We start from the raw sequence: 25,186 nt of genomic DNA, 5'->3' as shown, positions 1-25,186 counted from the left end.
TTAAAGAGAGAACACAAAGCAAAATAAATAGCTGGACACATCTACTTTTTTTAAAAAAAGGTCTGTATGTTTATAGACATACTCATATACTTCTGAGAGAAAAATAACATTCATTCTTCCAACCAGCTCATTTTTTGAGCACCTTTCATGTGCCATGCACTGTGCTAGCTGGAGATAGGAAAAAAGAAAAAATCCTTTCTGGAAAGCAGAGGCCTACAGCATAGAGTGAAGAAAGAAACATCTATAGCATGGTTTATTTGTGAGTAGAGGAAGAAAAGCTCAAGAAAACCCAGCAATGCTTCCTAGAACAGCTGAATCTCAGGTGGCTTTTTTTTTCAATCCAAGTATCCTCAAACAGAACATTTAGAGTTCAAATTCCACACCCAACTACTTTTAATGTATCTAGACCAGTGATTCTCAACTGGGGACATTTTGCCTCCCCCAGGGGACATTTGTCAATGTAAACATTTTTGATTATCATGACTGGGGTGTGTTACTGGGACCCACTAAGTAGACGCCAGGGATAAACATCATACAATGCACAGGACAGCCACACGCAACAAAGAATTATCCAGTTCAAAATATTAGCAGTGCCAGGATTGAGACTCCCTGATCTAGAGAGAAGAATTGGAAAGTACGATGCAAATAAAAACACAAATACCTCATTTAGTCAAGGTTTTTCTAATGCAATTAATGTGATAATAGGAATCATTTAATTAGCTACCTCAACTGTAAGTCAATAAGATACAAATAATAAATCAATGTTGTGATGAATATGAATAAAGTACTTAAATCTCATGGTATATTCAATTCAAATATTTATCTTTATCAGTCATGACCTTAGCATTGCATATCAAACCCAGGTTCTCAGGAAAACATGGCCTAATTAGAATTCCAAAGTAAAGAATGTTATACTTAAACAGAAATCGTGGGTTCTTACATAGCTTTCAGCTTCCAGGATGGAAAGAGCTTAGCCAATTCCTTCTGAGTTTAAAATTATATTACAGTCATATGTTCAGCATCCTTTAGCTGGATACGTTTGTTCCCTATAGGAAGTTTATAAGTTGTAAAAGGAGTTTTATGCAGAATACAAATTGGGAGTATTACATGACTTCCTCCTGAGGATACTGAGATGGGCAAACCCCATCACTTTATCTGACGTAGCAGCTTTGGATTGGTCTACCTGTTCACCAGAGGGCTGTCTGGATTATAGATCAGGGACATCACTGTCATATCCCAGCTGCTGCAGAAAGCTATTGGAAGTAAAGAGATTTATGAGTATTTTGGTTATATTGAACCAAGGATACAGGAGCTAGACTACAGGGAGCCTGGTGGCTCTACACTACAGCCATTATGCAAAAAGAAAATGCAGACGGGTGTCGAGGGAGTCCTCCAGGAGCAAGAGGACATCTTTGTAAACTCTCTAAAGAATAAATGTAACAGTTATTAAAGCATACCACCCTGTTGTTGCCAGCACTGCACTTTATATCACAGAAAGAGATACAAGGGATTTTCAGGAAAACATCTGTCATTTAACAGTGAGAGTGACCTGACAAGCAATTCAAATCCCAGTTGAGGAGGGTTATTTAACTCTTTGTGGGTGGCTCAGTTTGGAGCTCTAACATTATCAGCAGGTTGTTAATATCCTGGTCCGTTGAGGTCCTCTGATACCGAAGGAAAAAGTCACTGGGAATGAGACAGTCATGAATTATTTCCCTTCAATTATATCAAATTATCGGGTTGTGATTTTCATTTTGACCAAAGTCCTGTGCAAACCTTATGGAGAAATGAGTAGATGTAATCCTCAAAACAAGTTATGAAAGATCAAAAATAGGTTAAGATGAATTTGAAAAACACCTAAATTTCTGTATTAATTTTAGATAAGGATTTACCAAGCCAATATTTCCTCTTCTCTTTCATCACTAATTAAAAATAAACAAATTAGCTCTGATATTTAGGTAACAGTATAAAAACTAAAACGCAAACTATGAGCACCAACTAAGTACCTCAGATAGAGTTAGGTATTTACTTACACTCATTTAATTCTTTTAACAACGTGCAAGGAAAGTAACATCTTCATTTTGCAGATGAGAAAACAGGTTTTTCTTAATTTAGTTGTTTTTTCCAAGACGGACAAAACCACAAAATGGTACAGCTGGGGTAGGGGTGGGGTACAGCCGGAAAGCAAGATCTGTTGAATTCCAAGGCTAAAAGCTGTGTGACACTATGCAGCCACAAGAAATTACATTTTTATTTGTGTCAGACACATGAATATTAAAATTCATCACTTGAAAGAGAAAGCATTAATACTGGAAGTTGATCAGGAGCTCCCCTGAGCTCCATGCCCACATATGCAGTTGCTTGCTTGATATCACCACTTCAGTGTCCCACAGGCAATGCCAACTTGACATGCCCCCAGACTGATTTATCATCCTCCTCACCTAAACCGGCTCCTCTTCCTGCTCTCCTACCCCCAAGGAACAGTATCAACATCTACCTAGTTGCAAAGAAAAACAGATTAGAAGGAAACACACAAACACTATTAGCGGTGCTATGATCTGCATGGTTGGATTTTACGTTTTTTATTTCATGCTTAATACTTCTCTGTATTTTCCAGATTCCTTTTAAACGTTTACATTATAAACAAGACACATGATTATATCTTTGTTGTTTAAAAAACAGAATAAAGGTTAAAAAAAAAAGTCACTGTTTACCCAATGCAAATCCCTCCTCACATGTAGACACTATTTGAGTATCCTTTCAGGTGTTTGTTTTTTTTGTTGTATATATATTTTTATGCATTTCAATACAAATATATAGTTTGGAGTTTAATATTTACATATATACATATATGTAGTTTTCCTAAGTAAAACTCTAGTACATACATTATACTGTAACTTGCTTTTTTCCTTTTCACATCTTGGAAATTTTTCCATGTCAAAGAATGCAAATCTCTCTCATTCTTTCTAATGGCTATAGAATATTCAATTGTTATGACTGTACATAATTATTCCCCTTATTGCTATTTAGCTTGTTTCCCATTTCTCACTACTTCAAATAATGTTGCAAAGACCATTCTTTTAAATATACCCTGGTTCAGCAATTCTTAGACACACTTTTCCCCCCGTATTTTATTATCTCTGGGGCTGGAAAGCATCTTACAATTGATGGCATCTCACCATCACTGTCAGCCAGCTGGCACTTGTGCAAAATCTTTTTTTGACACCTTCTGGTAATAGTGAAAAAAGCATTAGTCCCAACACATTTTAGATTAGATGAAATAAGTTATCTTTGCATTCATGTGTATTTCAGGAATTTGTGACTTCAGGAAAATGAATAGCTATTTATAGGTGAGATCAAATAGCATGTTCATTTAAAATTTTGCTAGTTACTTCCAAATTGCCCTCTAAAAAAAGGTGAACTAATTTATTCAGCTGTCAACCATCTGCGAGAGGGCCTGTTTTCCTCATCAAAAGTGGCTAGTAAAAATCTTTGAATATTTATCAATGTAATAATTGCTCAATTGGAGCTCTTTATTGACTTAATCTTTTGTCTCTTATGTATACATACTGCAAATATTTTCTCCCCTTCTGTCACTCCTCTCAACTTTGTTTAGTGTGTCTTTCACCCTGCACTAGTTCTTTATGTACCAATTTGTCCGTTATCTTTCTTGTTTTCTGGGCTTTATATCTTGCTTAGGAAGACCTCTACCCCAAAATTATGATTTTCTTACATTTTATATTAGAACTTTTTTTTTAACCTTTTTAATCCACTCAACATACATTTTTGTGGATAGGCATCTATTCTTTCCCCAGTGTGACTATTCTACTGTCTCCAAATCATTCAGTCTACTTTATCTTTTACCCATGATTCAAAATTATATCTTTATCATATACTTGTATCTACATATTACATGAGTCTGTTCCTTAATGTTTCATTGATCTATTCATCAATTTATCGTTGATGTTACTGTAGTTTTTTTGTAGTATGTTTCTAGTAAGGCGTAAAATAAGCCAAAGTCTCCTCTAGTAAGACATATAAGCCAAATTGTTCTTTTTTTACCTTGGTTACTTTGCATGTCAATTTCGAATCATCTTAAATGGCATATACTGCTAATAATACCCTAATGTCCATTTTTCCCTTTTCCTTGAATAGAACCCCTGCTTTTTAGCTGAACACATGGCCATATAAATACAATTCCTAGCCTTCTTGGCAGGTGTTTTCATGTGCCTGTTTTAAGCAATGGGATTAATGTAGAAACATAGGTGCTATTGCTGGGACCTGTTAAAGTGAAGGTGTGTGGCTTTGTTCTCTTCTTCCTCTCCACTGACTGGAATACATACAGGATGACTGGAGATCAGAGGTTTTGAAGGCAGAACAACAATATGCAGGGAGCACGTTCTGACACCTGGAAAGGTGCCACGAGCCCTGCATTACACAACTGAACTTTTATGAGAAAGAGGCTTACATCTTGCTTAAGCCACTGTTATTTTTAACTTGCTCTCACAGCCAACACTAATTCTTAGTAACAAAATCCATTTTTCATTTGAAGGTTATTGATGATGTCTGGACAATATTTTTAACAAATAGGAATACAGAATGTTTATCTGGTGTTTTACACCCTTCATAAAAATATAGTTTTCCTCATATGGACCAGTACTTTGCCCATTAATTCCTAGAAAGGATGTAGTTCAGATTTTTATTGCAAATGAGAATTTTTAAATCACATTTTCAATTGGCTGAAACTAGTCTATAGAAATCTACAGACTTATGTTGAACTAGTAAACAAAGCTATTTCTGTTTTTCGATTCTCTTGGATGGACTGTCTCCGTAATCACACTGCCTGAAATAATGCCTGTGTTGTCTCTGCCTACTACTTCTGTTTCTTTTGAATAAGTGATTGTTGTGTAGCGAACAGGACTGATCCTGACTTGAATGTGGACATTTGCTAAAGGTTTTTGGCAGACGTACTTAGCCAAGTTTGAAAGGTTTTCTATTCCTATCCTGACAAAATTTAAATCTGGAGCATTACATTTTAGAAAAAAAAATTTTTTCTCATTTAATGTTTTAGAAAAAAATTTTTTTTCTCATTTAATGTTTTAAAAAGTTATAGTAATACATTTCCGAATGTATTGAGTTACATTAATAGATTGTTGTACTCTTTGGATAAATCCTCCCTTGCCATGATACATACTCTTTTGGATTTCATTTGCTGTTTTGTAAATGATTTCATTTGTTCCTAATTGAGACTGTTCTATAGTTGTCTTTGATGAATAATATTTTGGAATAAGGGGTATGCCAGCCTCAGAAACCAAACTGAGAGGTGTTTCAGGTTTCTGTACAATCTGGAACAGCTTAAATAGGAATACTCTTTTCTTAACATTTCATGCATTTTTACTTTTTTTAAATGCAAGCATTTACAAGAACAGTGTTTTATATATCTGATTAGATTTTTATTGATTTATTGATAACCACTTAATTTCTACTTTATTGCATTGTGAAAACAGGATGAAGCCAGTATGATTTCCTTGTGGCCTGTGTCATAGTCATTTTTCATACTCGAAAGACTCTATTAAAGTTTGTGAATTGTGTGATTCAAAACCTGTGTCCTCAATTTTGAATTCTTTATCTGATAATTTCTGAAAGGGCCATGTTCAAATACTTAAGCTATGACCGCAAATTTGTCTATTTCTCTGTCAACAGTTTTTCATTACATAAGTGATATCATGTTGTATAATTTTGACAGTTAATTTCTGAGTCCTTCCACTTTCCAGAATTATTCAAATGTCCTTTATGTGCCCTAATTCTTAAAATTACAGTTTGACTCAAGATAGAATTCCAAATTCAAAATAATTTTTCTCATAACTTTAAAAATATCTTCTAGTATCCCAACGTACCGATGACAAGTCTGAGACCAGTATGATTCTTTTCCCCTTAATAAGTAAATTGTTTCTCTTTAAACATTGAGATTTTTCTCTTTATACTGGTATTACAGAAATTTCATCAGGATGTATCTTAAGTGTATGTCTCTTTTCATTATTTTTTCTCAGTATTTGGGCCTTTCGATGAGGTCAGTCTTTCATCAGAAGTTTTTCCCCTAATATTTACTTCTTTCCTTTTTTTTATGTTCTCATCTTCTAGAACTCATATATACATACATACACAATACATTCATTCACTCAAAAATATTTACTGAGCACTTACCATGCACCCGGCACAGTGATATATATATACACATACACATACATGTGTGTGTGTGTGTAAATTATATATATATATATGATATTCCACAGTGAAGTCTATATATATATATGGCTCCTAACCTCATGAAGTTTAATTTTAAATGGACGGTAGTTACCTGGATCTTGTGTCTCTTAAATTTTCTCGTAATTTCTATCTATTTAACCTTTTCTTGTAAGATTCTGGAAGTATCACTCAGCTCTAAATTCTAGCTCAGTAATTTGATTTTCAGCCATGTTTTTGGCCTAGAGATTTTTATTCTAGCAACTATTTTTTATTTCTAAGATACTTCTTTTTCACAGCAGTCGGCATTTTTAAAATTAATGCAATAGTCTCTAAAATTTCTTTGAAAATTATTATACTGTATCTGAGGATTACATATAAAATAATTACCAATTATTTTACATATATTACTAATTACTAATTATTAGTACATATAATACTAATTATCCTCACTCTAAAGTTTTTTTTCCTGAATTTTTCCCCCAGAATTATTTCTGCTTTTTAAGTTCACTGCTTATCTTTCACGTGGTTCTTTCCCTTATATGTTTGTTGTTTCTGGGTTGTCTGTCAATATTGGTAAATGAGAATCGAGGGGTCAGCACACTTTCTGTAAAGGGCCAGTTAGTACTTTAGGCTTTGAGGGGCACATTGGTCTCTGTCACATATTCTTTTTGTTTTCTACAACCCTTTAAAATATAAAATCCACACAAAAACTGACAATGGGAGGCTTACAGATGGTAGTCTGCCAACTGCTCGATTTTTCAATATTGTTACCTAAAGTTTATTTTCTGTTTGAGTGAAATTCCCTTGGACATGTTGATTACAAGAAACCTAGCATTTTAACTCTGTGAGGAAGGAGGAACCGTCAGTAGGAAAAATGGAAACTGAAGCACCACCAGGTTTTCCTTTGCCTGTTTTCTACGTATGAGGAATCAAAGCTTCTTGTGGTATCCACAAAACACCGTGGGCACTGCCACACTTCAATGGCCCCTCTATATGCTTTGGGAATCTTCTATATCAAATCTTACTCTATTTGGTAAACAGCAAGCTGTGTTATGGCTTTAGCTTGGAGGAATTCTACGGACCAACAACTCTGAGTCAGGAACTGGTGTAACTCTTCAGTCCTTTAAAGACGTGGCTTATACTACAGCCACCCACTCACAGCTGCTTCTAAAAATAGAAATAATTACTTAATTTTCATCCTTATGTGGCGATGGTTCTTTGTTTCACTAAGATCTGGTTCCTTATTTTATATCTTCTGGAAATGCCTCACGGCACCTTTGTTCTTTCTAGTGTGGTTATAAATGTATCTAATGTTATTAGTGTAATTTTCTATCATTGTATATCTTCTGTAATTTTAACAGAACTTTAGAAGATAATGACTTGAATCCAGTATGCCATTTTGATCTAGAATTCTCCACACATCATACTTAATATTCATCAATAACCAAGCTGCTGTAGTTCCTTTCCACACTCCCAGTCACCACCAGGAGGCCATCTCCTGTCACCATCAACATCACCTCACACCTACCACAAATAATTTTAAAAAATAATAATTAAATTTAAACAAAAACAAACAAAAATCAGTAGAAGAGGAAGAGAAAAGCAGGAAGAGATGTTTCCAAAGGAGCCTCGAATGATGGCAGTGCTGACTGAATTTACCACTGCCAAGGATCAGCCTTGCAGGCTCTCTGCTTGTGTTTGCAAACCTAACAGAGATCCAGCTATCAGGGTAGGGACCATAACTATCAAATAATATCAGATTGTTGATTTATAATATGAACTGTAACTGTCACATGGACTAAAACACTTCTGCCAGAATAACTATTCCATTTTCTGTCCTTAAGCAGAACTACAATGGATGTCAAACCATAATCAAGTTTTCTTGCCATTAAGGCCTCTGAATGTACACTCAAAAAATGGTTAAAGTGATCAATTTTATGCTATATATATTTTATATATACATAAAAAAGTTTGTATTCAAAATAGCAAATGTTAAATAACGTAAGTCTGACAATAAGATAACCTGATACTATTAGGTTGGTGCAAAAGTAATTGCAGTTTTTGCAATTATTTTAACCTTTTAAACCATAATTACTTTCGCACCAACCTAATATCTTCCTCTACAATAGTGAACTTACCCATAAAAACAGAATTCTCAAATATGTTTTAACATGCACTACTACTATTTGCCTTTGTAATTCTTTTTTCTGTATGTCCATGACTTTTGGTATACAAATTTCTGTAGACATTTTGAGTTGTTTCATCTCATTATTAGAAAGGATTATATTGTACTATTATAAATTATAATAGACACATTATAAAATATTTTATAATAATGTGATATTATAAAATATATCTAAATGTTATAATGTAGTCAGGTTATAGTCAAATATTGGCAACTCTAGGAACCACTGTCTCCTGAAGCAAGATCATAAATGCAGATGTTTATGGATATAGGCAGTTAATACAAATATGTTAAGACTAAGATATAAAGCTAGGAAAGCAGGCAAGGAACAAAACACAGAGCGACAGAAGCCGCACTAGAAGTATGTGGATGTAATACTGACTGGTACGGAAAGCCAACGACGTATTTCAAGTAGGGGAACGACACAAGACAGGGCCAGTTATATGGGTCAAGTACTATTCCAGTTATTAAAACTTCACAATATGGTTTAAGAAATAAATAATCTAATGGGGGAAAAAAGAACAAGAACAAGGCCCAGTTTTCTGACTCCCAGAATCTATTAACAAAGGTCATTCCAATTCTTTCCTAAAGTATGGAGAATCCGCCAAACCTATGCCTGCTCACTGAAGGGCAGAATCTCCTGCTTTAATGTGGGAGAGGTGTACGTAGTAGGAATTTGTTCGACAGCCCTATAAATGCTGACCACGACCATCAGAACAACATGATAGTTATTAAAAATATACCATCTCCAAAGAATATGATCTAGTAAATCTGGAATATAGGTGGCCCCAAATCCTCACTTTCACAAAAATTTAAGAACTACTGCCCTTATGTTTCCTCAGAAAAGCCTCTTCTAATATTTAAGGTGACCTGAAGGATGAAGAGTTCACCAAGGAAAACTGACAGGCATAAGTTACAGAAAGTGCAAAGGTCTGGAGGTAGGGAAGGGTTTCATTAAAAAGAAAAAATAACAAAAGGCCATGATGGCTGGTTTTAAGAACAGTATGATATAAAGTTGGAAAGCTAGGCCAGGCCTGACTGCCATGATAAGGACTCTGAATTGTATAGGTAGAAGAATAAGCAGGAGGCTAGCATAACATGAATTACATTTTTAACAGATTATACTTCTGTGTGGAAAATTGACTCTAGCAGGCTCAGAATGGAAGCAAGATTAGTTAATAGCCATTTCACTAGTCCAGGAAAGCGATGATGTTGTTGAGCTGGGTTGGTAACAGCAGAGATGGCAGTGAGGGCAGACAAATTTTGGAAGTAGAAAATACAGACCTTCCGATACATTGGAGGAAGGAGGGGATAAAAAGGGAAGAATATAGGACAATCTCAAGGCATCTGGCTGAAACAACTCTGTAGGTTGTAAGTAATTTTTTTGGCTATTAGAACTAATGTTTAGCTTTTAAATAAAAAAAAACAAATAATACTTAAGATAACAAGTTGAAAAGTTATTAAAGATATTATATAAATCCTTATCACAAAAGAATTGGAAATATAAACAGTCACAAAAATTAATCTGCCTGCAAACTAAACTATCTACAAATTACCCAATAGGATACACATAAATTTGAATTTCTGAATTAAACACAGTAACAAAATGCAATTCAGTAATACCTTGCAAATAAGCTAGTCTGAATAAAGGTTTTTAGATGTTTCCCACAAAATTACTACTTAGATGTTCTTTCCTATCTCTCATTCTAAAACATTTATTTAGAAGTTGTTATGCAAGATTCTTTTCATACAGGGTTCTTTCCAAACGTTTCTTAAAAACAAAAATAAAAACAAACAAAAAAGTACCCTACATAGTGCCAAATGAACCTACTAATTTTAACCCAAAGGGATATATTCTCCTTTTACATTAGCCCTTCCACAAATATTTCTTTTAAAGGAGAAACAAGAGAGTTGATCAAATCCTAACAGCCTTAAAATCTGAACTCCTGAGCAAAAATGACTTACTTTCTGAAGGCTTTTTAGGTAAATACAGACTCTGAGAAAGGATCCAAACTGCTCCAGTCTTCAACTAAACTTATTTGGCTCCAAATCCCTACAAATGGATGGATATAAATGCCTACTAGATTTTCCCAGCTGCAAGATAAGCAAATCTAGCCCACAATAGTAAACCCATATTGGCCTGAAAAAAAAAGAATCTATCTTTAAAAGCTTTGATGTATGCAAAAAAGAGAAATTATCTGTAAAATTCTACCAATCCCCATGCAATCATCCACTAAGCATCTTAAAATTACTTAATATACCCATATATTGATCCATTTGGTGCTTCAAAATTTTGACACGCTAATTTCACTGAAAGAGTCCCCCTCTTAAAAGAGGCCAGAGTAAAGATTCAGAGCACTACTTTTCAGTGACATATATGGTCATCTGAAAATGGGTCATCTATCAATCTCTTCTTCTCTTTTTAAGTACGTAAGCATATGAACTATAAAAAGTTATAAAAGGAGAAATATTCAAGAGAAATAATTCTTTTTAAAAAAAGTGATAGTTTACTTCTTGGTTCTTCAGCCAAAAACTGACATGACAAAAGAACACAACTATGAAAAATTATTTGTATTCAAATGTATTTTCAAAAAGATTTTAAGATTTGACACAGGAACAGCGAAAAGAAATGAATTAAAACAAATATAAACAGGTCAGTTGTAGACTAACATCTATTTGAAATATGTTTACAAAATAATTTAGTAATACTTTTTTAAAAATATGATGACTGAGGTAAATTTTTTCTTTAATTCAAGTCTTCTCAATCATCTTGAAATACTTGTGAGCTGACCTCATGCATTAAGGCAAATCTGATTTTAAGTACTAATTTAATTGATGAACTGTTTCATTTAAAATTGCTAATCCAGGGAGTTTTTGTAAAAATCATTTTATTGCTACAAAGGGAAACATGGTCACAAAAAGCCTTTTAAGCGTATCTTAACGCAAATAACTATTCAATGTCCAATGCAGTAAAAAAATACACAGAGCACAAATACTTGCCCAATTTATCTCTTCCAGGGTAAGTCAAAACATTAATGCACACTTGAATATATACTCCCAAGAGCAGCATTTAAGTTCAAATGATTAGAATAGATATACTAACAATACATATCTGTTATCCTAACACCAATAAAGTAATAAAAACTAAGCTTAAAAATTATACAAACAATTTATCGAATCTAAGTTTGGTAGCTATAAAAACTAAACTAAAATAGTCTTACTTTCATTTTATTAAACAAATGCCAAACATTTAGAAATTATATAAAACAACTTTTAATGTGTAGAATGCATGCAACATGGGTGTTAACTCTCATATTTTAAACTATTAAAATTCTTACCCTTTCCCACATTAGGACAGATTTAAAGCTTCTTTTAAATCTAATACCTTATATTTAATTTTCTTCATGTTGATCAACAGGGAAGTGGACAGACTCTTCTGCTCGCTCTTCTCTCCTTCACCCGCTCCCTCTCCTTCCCCTACTCCCTCCCCTTCCACTACTGCCCCTTCCTCCCCCACTGTCCCTTCCCCCACGCCCTCTATGTCTCCCCCTTCCTCTACATTGCCCACTCCCTCTATTCCTCCACCTTCTCCCACTTCCTCCACTTCTTCCACTTCCTCTCCTTCTCCCACTTCCTTCTCTTCTTCCTCTTCACTCTCTCCTCTTCATAGGTTCATCAATCTTTTCTTCCTCCTCCTCATCTCCTTCTATTTGCTGATCTTGAGAATGATCTTGAATTTCAAAAGGATTCTCACCCTAAAAACATGAGAAATAGCTTTTAAAATCAGTCCATTCAGTTTTGTGTCAGTGAAATTTTTATTTTCTGTATCATCAAAATAATACTATTTGAAGCTTTTTACTTTAACTTATGACAAATCCACTGAAGATCTGTTGAGTACCTATTCCTACCAATGTGAGTATATATACATTACTAAAGTTGTTATTCCATAAACTGGAAAGCATTAAAGGCCATATTTTCTTAACTGAATTTCCAAAGTTATATACATATACCAGGGGTGCCATAAAAATGTAGACAAGTGGACACTTTGGTCAATGTTGCTCAAGCAGTAGCTCGCCATAACAGAAGTGTCTGGACACTGATGGTAACCACTTTGAGCACCTCTTGTAATTGTAGAAGTCAAACGTGACTTGTATTCATCTTTTGTTATCAGTACATACTGAGTACTACAATTTTAACAGTTTTCCTTTCTTAAAATGTGTATACATTTTTTTGGCACCCTTGGTCCATGACAAAGGTAAATATATGGGTTTTCACAGAAACTAAGTATATGATGAAGCAAAGATTCATATTCTACTTAATTATACTAGTAGTCATTGTACTATTGCTGCAGAATATCTTTAAAAACCTCAAATGAAAATCACGTACCTATTAGACATCATGCCTTACTTTTTTTAAAAAAAGTAGACAAATCTTTAATTTACTAAACATTCAGACACAATTTCATTTTAATATTTTAATTTAAATACTTGAATTATGTATCTCATTAAGTCTCAAAAATGAGACCATATCAAAAGGCTGTATTAATGTAGCAGGAAATGAAGAGGCAATGAAGGTTATTAAAAAGGAAAGTATAAGACTTGTGCTATACTTTAAGGTAAATCAGATAGGAATGTGCAGGATGAATTAGAATAGCAAGGGGAGAAATACTAGTGAGGAGGTTGCAATAGCCCCTAATTGCCCCCAAAATTGAAGTATAACAGGCCCGGGTCCCACATTCTGAGATTTTAATTTTGTCCAGTAGTGACACCATTAACATAATAGGTAAAGCAGGATGATGAAGGTGAAGCAGCAGGTGCATGCTGTATGTAATCAGAATTTCAGACGTCTAAATGCCTAATAGGCAGCTATAAATCTACAGCTCAAAAGAGAAGACAGTTCAGAGTAAGACATTTACATTTGTGAACTGCTTGCATAGAGTGAATAGTGAAGCCAAGGTCATAAATGGGACAGCCAGGGATGAGGCTGGGGGAGTAAATAGAAAAAATTGGCCTAGAATAAAACCCTATGAAAATGCTTATACAGGGGGCAGCAGTTAGAGAAGGAACATTCAATTCAGGAGGAAACCCAGGATAGTAAAATATTATCTGGCAAAACAAAGTTTTAAGAATAAGTGATAGATCAATAATGTCAGGTAACACAAACAGAAAAGAATTGAAAAAAGGTCACTACAGTTGATAATTATTAAAGCCGAGTGAGGGTATTTGAGGGATTTATTAGACTATTCCCTTTACTTTCATAAGTTTAAAATAATAAAGAATAAAACATTTTTTATTTGAAAATTAGGTCTCTGGTAATCTTAGAGCAATTTCCAAAGGATAATATAAGTGAAATACAGCAATGATTGTCCAAAAATTAACTATCACAATTTCCTGTGAAGCACTCAAAAAACAAAGGCCCGGGTCCCACATTCTGGGATTTTAATTTTGTCAAGTAATGGAGCTCTTGCTAAAAAAAAAAAAAAAAAATTCCTGAATGAATTTCAGACCTCCTGAATCAAATTTCCAGGAAAGCAGTCTGGTAACATACATATTGAAAAGCATTTCGGGAGATATTTATCAGAGAAGTTTAGAAAAACCCTAATTTAGAAGGTCTTAAAAGGACCTAGATAGTTTTTGATTTTCCGCCTCACAGGTGATTCTAATTACGTATTTCTCCAGCTGAGAACTACTAGGTTAAAGAGTGAATAATATACAAGAAGAGGCCAAATGCAGGGTAAACTACCTTTTTAAGTATGGTGATAAGAGAAAATAGATGGGGGAAGTCAAGAGATTAGGAAAAGTTAAGTCACTTTTAGTTTAGGGAACTCATAAGCATGTATGCGAATGATAGTAAAATAACAAGAAAAACAAATCAGATCCAAGTGACAAAAAAGATAATTGATGAAACAAAAATCACCATACAGATGAAGGGCAAAAAAGGGTATTTTCCTTCACAGACAACAATAAAGGTGAGGGAAAGATACATAAACCTACGGCAGAAAGGAGAGAACTGTGTAGTTCACATCTAAAGGTCTCAATCTCCCTAAGAGAAAAGAATATGGTAAGTGAGGATGGTAAAGATGAAATATGGAAATGTGAAGAGCGGAAAAGGTTTGAAACAGTCACTATAGAAAGCATATTACATTGACTGGTAATAAGTAAAATTATTATGAATGCAGTGTAAACATGGCAAACATAATACTCGCACAATTCCATGTTACTTTCCACAAGATAGACAGTAAAGTAACCGTAGATGGCACAGTGGTGGGAACTGGTACATGGCAGAAGAACAGGTAAGTAAGGAATTTTGGAATGGCAGCACTGCATTGTTGTAAGGGCTGACCCGAGGGTACAGGCCAGAGAGGGAAGGTAGAACAAGATGATACAGTTGGAGAATTGGGAGAAATTGACGAACTGATTATCTTAGACAAAAATTAAACAGGGTATTTTGTCAGCCTGAGAGAACTTGAAAGTGAAAGAGTTTTAAGCCATGGTCAGAGCTGACGACGAACGTTAGATATTCTGGGGAATGACAGCAGGGAACAGAGCAGACCAAATGCTGACCAAAGGGAAATTACTGAGTATGTGACACTGGTGCTTCTTGAGCTTTAATGCACGTGAATCAACTCCTGATCCATGGGTCGATCACATTCAGAGTAACGAAGTTCTAGAGTTCTCCTCAGTTCAGGTACTATCTCCCCAGCAGGTCCATGAGCAAGACACTCCCACCAGTGATGTCTCTCATTCAATGAAGTGACACTGAAGTGTAGCCTAAAAACCCTCTGTACAAACTCTAATTTGTATTCTTCTCTCATTAACGATTACTTTCATACATCAATAGAAACCATTAACTTCTCAAAAGTTTGTGGCATAGCAAAAATAAAAATTTTAATAAAAATAGTAATTTTTCCTCATGTAGCTATGATGCTTTTATCTTTTTGATGCTGTATCTCCCGCAAAACTGGATCTCAAATGGGCTGCCTCGCTTTTAAAAGTGCTGTCAAGAATATAGTAAACAGTGACAAATATGATTAACAAATCAGAAAATAGGCCCCTTAAGGACAAACCAAAAGAACTGAGATTTATTCAGCTGGAAGTCACTTGGTTGAGGGATAATTTTGTGCTCGTTAAGTATGTATCAGGCTTCTTCACAGAGCACCTGTTAATCGCCACAACAGCCAAAATAAACAAAACTTCTCTCATGTATAAAACATTTAGTCACTAACAGATATAAGAAATTTTTGCAAATTTTCCACATAAGAGCTCTCTCTAGTGTAGAATGATTTAAATGAGATTAATTATAAAGACTCAAAAACTAACCTCTAATATTTATTTCTATTAGTTCCTGATTAATAATTCTTATTTGTACAGTAAGTTTCCATAACATGTAAAGAAGAATTACCTCAGTGGTACATGGCAAAAATTGTGAGAAGCAGTGGGCCAGGTATACCTAACTGATCACATCTGAGTTTCCTACTCTTAGGTCTCCTGATTCCATGAGGGAGCTTTTTCTGAAGCAACATATCTAACCTCCTGCTTCCCTTCCAACTTTATCCAAGGAAGAAGAATGACTTATCCAACTAGTATGCTTGGAAGAAGATACAGAGCATGCACAACTCAATACCTTCTGGGTCCCTTCTTTGGGGTCTTCCTAGCAATAAAAAGGGGTACCTTCTAGTCTATGTCATGTGGTAAACTAGGGGAAACCTGTGTCTGTCCAGCTGAACCAGTAACAGAGGTTAAGTGGACATAAGCCTATCTAATTTAGGAGTGAAATCTTAGAAGGTCCACAGTAATTATACATCTAAAACATATCCTTCAAGACATCCTTTTTCTAAAAATGAAAAATAAAGTCAACATTTTGATCTTCTATCAAACTCCTTTGTATCTCTCAAATGATTCAGAGCTATAAAGGGGTTGAGAGGAATGGCTTTTTGCTCCCTCCCCCCACAAATCCCAACAATTTAGGAAAAAAGATGTTTTACCTATATACAAGATACGAAGTAAAATTCTGCCTAATGTTTTACTATATTTAAATATGACAAAGACTTACTATGTCACCATTTAATTATTATAATATTATAATATATGTAACCAAAAAAAGTTTATGCCCCAACATCTTACCTTAACAAAACGTCATATCGTGCCTTCACTATTGGATTATTAAAATGCTTGTAGCATCAAGACACTTTCTCTTTTATTTGTTCCTTATAAGCCTATGAAAAATAGAACACACTGAGGTACTTGAAAAACATACCATGAGAAATATTTCCATAATTAAAATGACATTGTATGCTCAAATCCTTAGATTTAAATGATTTACTTTCTGGCAAATTAAGCTATAATGCAACAATAGCTACTGTGACCACAATGTAAATCATCTATGGATTAAAACAATGAAGACTCAATGAGCAGATCACCTTCAACAAAACACACCCAGTCGCCAGATAGTGTAAGTCTAGTAGTTCTAGTAGACAGTTGTTTTTCTCTCCTCTCTACTCTACAGCCACTTCCCCCTGTGCCAACTTCTCCGAAGGTCTTATGTTAAAACAAGACCGGGTATTATATTATATTATATTATATTATATTATATTATATTATATTATATTATATTATATTAAAATAAGACCAGGTCTTATATTAATTTTTGCTCCAAAAGACGCATTAGAGCTGATGGCCTGGCTAGGTCTTGTTTTTATTTGGGGAAACAGTACTAATGTTTATGCGATCAAAAAGAATGGTTTTTCATATAGTTAAGAGTAATTAATCTACCTCTGGGCTGTGGCTATCACAAGACTATTATACAAAGGAGAGATGGTAATAACATCGAATGTCTAGTTGTTAAAAGATGTCAAGGGAATATCAAAAGTGAAAAGACAAAGATTTTAAAAAGACTGTATGTGCTCAAAGTAGCTTTAAAAAGTCTTAAAAGGTCTGAGTTAAATGAGGTCCACTTCAATACAAAATATGAACTTAAGACCCAGGTATGTTCTATTTAAAACTTATAGTCTTTAATGTTAGAATTTTAAAATTTGCTTCTCAAACTTATATTGCACAATATATACATTTTTATTTGAAATAAATTTGACTAAATGAAAGCAACCCATATAGAAGCAGAAAATGCTAATCAAAAATAAAATAGTAAATTTTTCTAGTTTTTTTGAGTAAATTCTACTCAAAAATGTAACAATATATAACTGATAATCATACTTTTTAAATTTATTTTTCCCAACCATCAGGAAATGTTATAATCAAATATTTCCTTTCTTTTTTAACACACACACACACACACACACTCATAAAACCATTTTGTACCAACTTAAAAAAAATGTTAATAAAAAGAACAGTGCAACAACAGCTATGATTTTCTGAATGCCTACTACATGCCAGGCACTATTTTAAGTGTTTTTTTACACTTTAATTAACCTAATCCTTAAACAGTCACATAAGAGAAGAATGATTATCCATCCCTACTTTACAGATAAGAGAAACTCAGACAAAAGTTAATTTACTTATTTAACATGTTATGTACCGAACCATAACTCAAACCCAGAAAGTTTTGCTCCAGAGCCCACAACCTTAACTACTATCTTACACTGCCTCTCTAGGTATCTTTAATTATTCACACATGAGATTAATAGGATTGTACACAAGTAGGCAGGTGTGAAACAACAGCCTTTAAAGGACAATAAGGGATTGATGAATAATTAAATGATTTCATTAAGACAGATCAAAACTTACCTGCTTCCCTTTGATATGATCAGGAGATTTTAAGTGCTGCTGAACTGAACTATGTAAAGCAGGGATATACACACTACAGGCACTGCAGTGAACAGTCTCCACTTTCATCATGTGATCATCTGCAGTAACACCTACAGGAGAAATCCAATTATTAGTAAGAAAAGAAACGACTCACATATTCTTATTTCTGACAAATCAAATTTTACTATTTCATTTCCATAATTATGTATACCGCTCCTTCCCAAAAAACAGGACTGCAATATGCAGGTTTACAGATTATATATCCACAGATTACGGATAACAGATTAAAATTATAAAATATAATTACATTATATTTCCTAATCATGTTATATAATCACACTCTGAAGCCTGTAAGTCAATCCCCAAGGTGTAATATAGAAGAAAACAAATGTGATTTTGTACTAAAATAAGAATTTCTATGATTATGAATGTGAGTGGGCAGGGATGGGGAAAAGATGTCAAAATTGGATTCATAAGGAACAAAAATCAGTATGGCTGGGGCACAGAGTATAAAGAAGGTGAGAACAGACAAAAATGAGAACAGAGAGAAAGAGAGAGGCCTAGGTCATGGAGAGCTTTTTGTGCCATGCCTAGGAATTTGAACTTCACCCTGTAGAGAATGGGGAAGCCATTGAAAATTCCTGAAGCAATGAAAACATGTAGTAGAATTAGGGATAAGAAAGACTGGAAGTAAGAAAACTCAATAGGGAAATACCATAATTATCAAAAAAACATATAAAGATTTGAACAAATGTAATATTTAAAGAGGAGGTAAACAAATAGATTTGGTAGATATTTAAAGATAGAACCCAAAGCACACAATCCTACAGATGTAGTAAGTTAAAAGTTTTAAGTGTTTAGGTTAACTTCGTACTTCTGACTTTGATGGTGGGGCCACTTTCCAAGATAAATAAAAGAGATATTTGTTGAATTTTTGTTTTGTTTTGTTTTGTTTAAGGAGTGGAAGATGCTCAAGGAGAGGATAAATTTTTTGGATATGGTGATTTTGTGGGACTGTTGAAGAAAGATGTCAATAGGCAGTTGGATGTATGATATTTGAGTTCAGAAGAGAAATCTATGCTACAGATGTATAAGTAATTAACAAAAATGTCAATTTAAGCTCTGTAAGTAAATGAATTCATGAGTATGGAACATAAAGAGATGATAATGGGACTAATGACAGAATACTGGGAAATACCAACTTCTAAAAGCCTGGTAGAGAAAGAAAAGCACAAAAAGTAAAAAATGACAAAGGACTCAGAGAACATCAGGGCAATGAGATACCACAAAACCCTAAAGAAGAAATGGATTCATGAAGAATTAAGCTATCAGTGAAAAACGTTGCAGAAGTAAGAATGATTCAAAAGAATCTACTGAAGTTGGTGTTGGTATCCTGTCAGAGCAGTTGCAGTAAACTCATGGTAGCAGAAAGTTGTCCACTGTGGGTAAAGTAATAAATGGGAAGTGAAGAAACAGAGACCAGTGTGGACTTTGCTTAAAGCAGCGTGGTTGTTTAAAGAGAAAAGTAGATTTTAGGTGAATTAGTGTGTTTTTCTTTGGGAGGAGTGGTTTGTTTGGGTTTGTTTGTTTGTTTGTAAGAATATAGGCTTCAGAGAGGAGATCCAAAAAAAAGGAAAGACTGAAAAACAGAGGAGCAAAAATCCTTAAGGAAATGAGAAGGGTAAAAGAGACAGAGGACAGATTGGTAGAGAAGGAAAGCTAATTTTTCCTCTAAAATTGAAGTGAAAGACAGAAGGGTAAGTAGTGATAAATTTGTAAGCATGAGATCAGGAAGTCAAAGGAGTTCATTTCTGAAAGCCACTCAGGGCTACCACATATAACTACGTACTGTATCATTCTAGAGGGCATCACTTACATTGAAATAGGTTATGGTATGTAAAATATACATGTAAATTTCTAAAACAATTGGTACTTACCTTCCATAACATCTTTTTCAATTATTTTGACTACTTCTGTTTGATTATTTGTCTGTTGCTTACGAATAGACGTTTTCTTGAATTTATTCACCATACATTCCTAGAAAACAAAATAGGAAGAATACAAAAAGTTACCAGTGAGCACTTAGTATGTGCTTACCACCAAGCTCAGCCTATGGAAGGTAATGATATCTGTTATATAAGAACTAATATCTGTTCTCAGGAGCTTACAATTTAGTTGAAAGTCTATCATAAAATATAAGGAAACTACAAAAAATATTCACTTTTTAAAATCTATTTTAGGCATATAGAGTAGAGAGAGCTGACTAGTCAAGAGGTCTTCTCTGGGCAGGTGAGGACTTAAGTCCTAAATGACAGGAACCAATTAAGAAATGAAATTATAGAAAACTATAATTAAGGGACATAATTCTGCAAGGATATAGAGGAGTGAACGACTATTATATTTCTTCTAACTTTCCAACAATTCCATCTCTTCTGCCCATATTAATTATATATACAATTAGCTGTCCAGCTCTCGTACCTTCCTCAAGCACCCCTGGCCCCAACTATCCTCCCTTAATTCAAAACCCTTCTGTCTGTACTATCATTCTTGGCTCTTCCACTTAACTATGTCATCTGTGAATGTGTGTGTATAGTCTGTTTTCAATTATTGTCAGTTCACTGACGGTAGTGCCTGTGTCTTCAATGCCCGCACAGAACATTGAAGTATTTCATAAGTATTCGAGAAAAATTATTGAATTGATGACCACACACTCATTATACAAAGGACACCAAACAGACATCTGCTCTCTGGTTCTGAATTCACCTTCTGTTACTTACTAAGTCACAACTGCTCTGAGTGTAATTCTTCATGATATAAAGGAGTTCTTAAGAGGCTCAAATGAAATATTAAAGTACCCAGCACAACACCACATCCATAGATGATAGTTGATTCTACATCAATAAACAGTTAAAGGAATTTTTTTCCTGACATCTCTACCAGAAATTACTGTGAAAAACTTCAAATGTTCTCTCAAATAACAAATTTAAATTCAATTACAGAGGAGGAATTCACATATAATTCTGGGCTAATTTTAAAACAACTCTCTTTAAGTAAAGAGAATTAAAATTTTAGAAAACATAAAATGGGAGATGGAGAACTATAAAAAAATAAGAAATTGAAATCAGATAAAGTGTTTTTCACTTCAAAAACAGCTACTTACATGCAAAAACTCCATAACTACTTTATCAAACTTAGTTTGTTTCTGAATATGATCTAATGTTTCCTGGTGTGAAGAGCTTTCCAGATGCAGTTCAATATCTTTTTCTTCAAACGTTCGAAATTTACAAAATGAACATGTGAATGCCATTCTATAAGAAAAAAAAATAGTTTTTAATTATTACCTAATTTACTTACAAAGAGTTCATAAAAATGTAACAATGAAATTAATTTTACCAGCATCAATGATTTCCTTTCTTCCATTTTATGGCTGATTTTAATTTAGCTTAAGTCAGAAAAAACAGTATTTCTTTTAAGTATTTGGACAATACTGTCATTATACTACTTTGCATTTCGGGCCCTCTCTGGAGCTTCTGGGTATGAAAGATGGAATAAGTGTAGCTACTTTATCTAGTCCTAAACTCTCCACTTCAGCCTAGACCAGTTAGAAAGCCAAAGCAAACCCTGAGAAGTATCAATTTCCAAAGTTTCACTACTTGGTTTACACTCTGTTCCATTCTCAAGCTTCCAAACTATCAACGCAGCCAAGTGTAACACCAGACAACCATAATTCACTCCCTTGGAGCTCTTGGGTGATCAAACGTCCTAAAGATTACTTCAGGATGACTAATAGGCCTGAACAATTGCACACATTTACAAGTTCAGGAGCCATCCCAGAATAAATCCCTCACTCCTCTCATTTAAGGTAGGAACACCTTAAATATTGTTATTTCCTTTCCTTGAATTGTGACAACAGTTTCCTAACTGATTTCTGTGTCTCCAGTCTTCATTTTCCAGTTAATTCCTTATACTATTGGATTTATTTTCCTGGTTAAGAGTATAGGATCTGGAATCAACTGCTGGGTTTACATCCTAGCCCCCTTGTGTGAGCTTGGACAAGTTACTTAACTTCTCTGGGCTTTAGTTTTATTACCTTAATGAGATAAGAACCCTCACACGTGTATTGTGAGATTTTAAAAATACATATAAAGCCCTTACAACAGTTCCTGGCACATAGTAATTATTCAATTAATTACTGTTACTTCCTAAAGGTGGCAACAATAGCACATTACTGCTCAAAAGACTTCACTGGCTCCTTAAGATTCAAAAACAAAAATAAAATAAAGTCAAAATACTTTCAGTTGCCATTTAGGAAAGTTCTTAATCTCTCCTATCTTTCTGGCTTTACCCCCTAATACCTTTAACAGTATTTGGCACATAGTACCGTGTGTCCCCAAAAATAAGACCTAGCAGGACCATCAGCTCTAACGCGTATTAATTTTTGCTCCAAAAGACACATTAGGGCTCATGGTCTGGCTAGGTCTTATTTTCGGGGAAACACAGCATGTCTTCATTAAATGTTTTAATTAGATTACACCTTTCACCCCACTACAGTCATTTTCAATTTACATAGGTTTCCATTTCCTTAATATCAGTGAAACATTACTATTTCTTTATTTTCTTATCTCAAGCCATGACCTCTACCTGAGCTGCCTAACAATTCCTACTGCAACCCTACCTACCATTCTTAAATCTGTTCTGATCCAATGATCCATTTCCCTGATTTCCCTGCACTCCTGTGTAGAAGTCATCTCCTGTAAGACTTGATACTTCTCTTGGCACTATTCGCCATATACTGTTTGTCTATGTCGCTCTCAAACCATCCCTTTCTCCCCAGGATCCCTTACCTTTCCATCCTCTTTATTATATTGATAGTTTTCGAATATTCAAAAAGAATATATCATAAGAATATTTACTGTCAATCTCTTATCCTAACTCAAAGTAAAACTACTTTGATAAAATAATTTGAGGCTATTTTAAAGGATTCTTATCCTAAAATGACAATTTAATTGAACTGATTCTTTTTGGTTGTCATCAGGTTTATATTTCAAATTATGGAGAAAGCAGCTAAATGAAAGTTTGTGTTTTTTATTTTCTCCAAGTCACAATATATACTATATTAACATGCACATAACATATCCAAATCTGTAATTTTAATGGGTAAAGTATTCATAGGGTAATCAAATAGAGAAGTTAATCTTATAATGTAAAATTATCTTTGGACCCCTATACATCTGCTATAGTGTTCATTTCAATTTATTTCCACACCAAAGTAACTAACCCTTGCCAAAAGGAATGATATCAGAGTGGGAGATACTCACAAGGACCAAAAAGTAGCTACCTCTTAAAGCTAAAACTTTTTATGAGTTAATTCTTAGTAAGCTTAATCCTATTGTTTCTCAGGTCCCAACAAATCAGGAGTAACAAACCAGAAAAAACTAGCTAAAGGTTATTAAAGCTGGACACAAAGATTACACAATGCCTAAGCAGACTAAAATCAAAGATACTCTTTAAACAAAAAAATCTGGAAGATGCAACTCAATTTTCTTTTACTACATTTTACATACATAAAACCAATGTATACGTTAAAACCAAGTAATAACAAAGTATCCTGTTTTATATGGAACTCATTCATTTTAAAAATACCTCCACAAAAAGGTTTGCAGATTCCTCCTTAAAATGTTATCTTTTGAACTAAGATAAAGTTTTAAACAACTAGAAAATGCACTTATGTGCAATGTTTCAAGCTATACAAATAAGTTAACTTTTATAGAGCAAAAATACATTTTGAATGGGAAAACCAATTTTACTTTTTAAATTTTATATTCTTTATTTCTCTAGCATAAGCAGTACCAGCGCAGATTTCTGAGAAAAAAAGATGAAATAAATTGTCTTTTTAAAAAAACTTTCCGGGGCGGCCGGATGGCTGTTGGTTAAAGCGCGAGCTCTGAACAGGGTTGCGGTTCAATTCCCACATGGGCCAGTGAGCCCCACCCTCCACAACTAGATAGAAGACAAGGAGCTGCCGCTGATCCTCCTATGGGGCGGCCAGATGGCTCAGTTGGTTAGAGCGCAAGCTCTCAACAACAAATTTGCCGATTCAATTCCTGCATGGAATGGTGGACTGCAACTAAGATTGAAAATGGTGAGTAGACTTGGAGCTGAGCTGCATCCATTCACAAAAGATGGGTTCTGGAAAAACACACCGTTCCCCAACATTTCCCAATAAAATTTTTTTTAAAAAAAGAAACTTTCCTAGTAATCGTTTTTTTCTATGCATAATTTTACATTTTGTATATATTTTCTATTTTGCCTGCATTTGCTCCATGTTATTACAGGCTTTATAACTTTCATTTTTAACAATGGTCTAAGAGCCCATGACGAGATGCGCTTACATACACTTGATCACATATTATTGCTGGTATTTGTTTCATGTTTGGAGCTATTATAAATAATGTTGTAACGGGCATCTTTGTAAACTCTGTATTTTTAGGTTATTTTCTTGGAGAGATCAATGAGTATAAAAAAACTCAAGACATTTAAGACATTTTTAAACTGCTAAATTGTTTCCCAGTAATTATAACTCGTTATATTACAGTCATCGGCAAATTATGTGTCCTTTGACTGTGTCCTTTGACTAGTTAGTAAACCAATCTTTGTTTTCTCCTTGCTAATAAAATGTTATCCCATTATTTAAATTTTCAGTTTATTTAACTGACAGTGAGTTTTAGCATTTTCCCTAAAATTATTACATTTCCCTGAAAATGAGATGTAGCCGGACCATCAGCTCTAATGCGTCTTTTGGAGCAAACATTAATTAATATAAGACCCGGCATTTACTATATTATTATTATATTAATGTTATGTTGATTGTGATGTGATGTGATAATATTATACCCGGTCTCATATTATATAAGACCCGGTCTTATTTTACTATTATATTATTTACTATTATATAAGACCGGGTCTTATATTAATTTTTGCTCCAAAAGATGCA

General features: G+C 34.1%; 1 protein-coding gene across 1 annotated transcript in view; it reads right to left on the bottom strand.

Annotated features, from left to right (window-relative positions):
• Positions 1-11,688: 11,688 nt before the first annotated feature.
• The window catches only part of ZNF326 (zinc finger protein 326), a 38,891-nt gene continuing 25,393 nt past the window's right edge, over positions 11,689-25,186 (bottom strand). Inside the window, 8 exon segments of the mRNA XM_033114501.1 lie at positions 11,689-11,885; positions 11,888-12,090; positions 12,092-12,186; positions 14,425-14,473; positions 16,555-16,646; positions 18,172-18,302; positions 20,130-20,229; positions 21,353-21,500. Of these exon segments, the coding sequence (XP_032970392.1) occupies positions 11,824-11,885; positions 11,888-12,090; positions 12,092-12,186; positions 14,425-14,473; positions 16,555-16,646; positions 18,172-18,302; positions 20,130-20,229; positions 21,353-21,500 (880 nt within the window). The 3' untranslated portion in view covers positions 11,689-11,823.

Source organism: Rhinolophus ferrumequinum, chromosome 9, assembly GCF_004115265.2.
Source record: "Rhinolophus ferrumequinum isolate MPI-CBG mRhiFer1 chromosome 9, mRhiFer1_v1.p, whole genome shotgun sequence".
NCBI classification, from domain to species: domain Eukaryota; kingdom Metazoa; phylum Chordata; class Mammalia; order Chiroptera; family Rhinolophidae; genus Rhinolophus; species Rhinolophus ferrumequinum.
The sequence above is the reverse complement of the archived record's forward strand: the minus strand, read 5'-3'. Positions and strand labels throughout refer to the sequence as shown.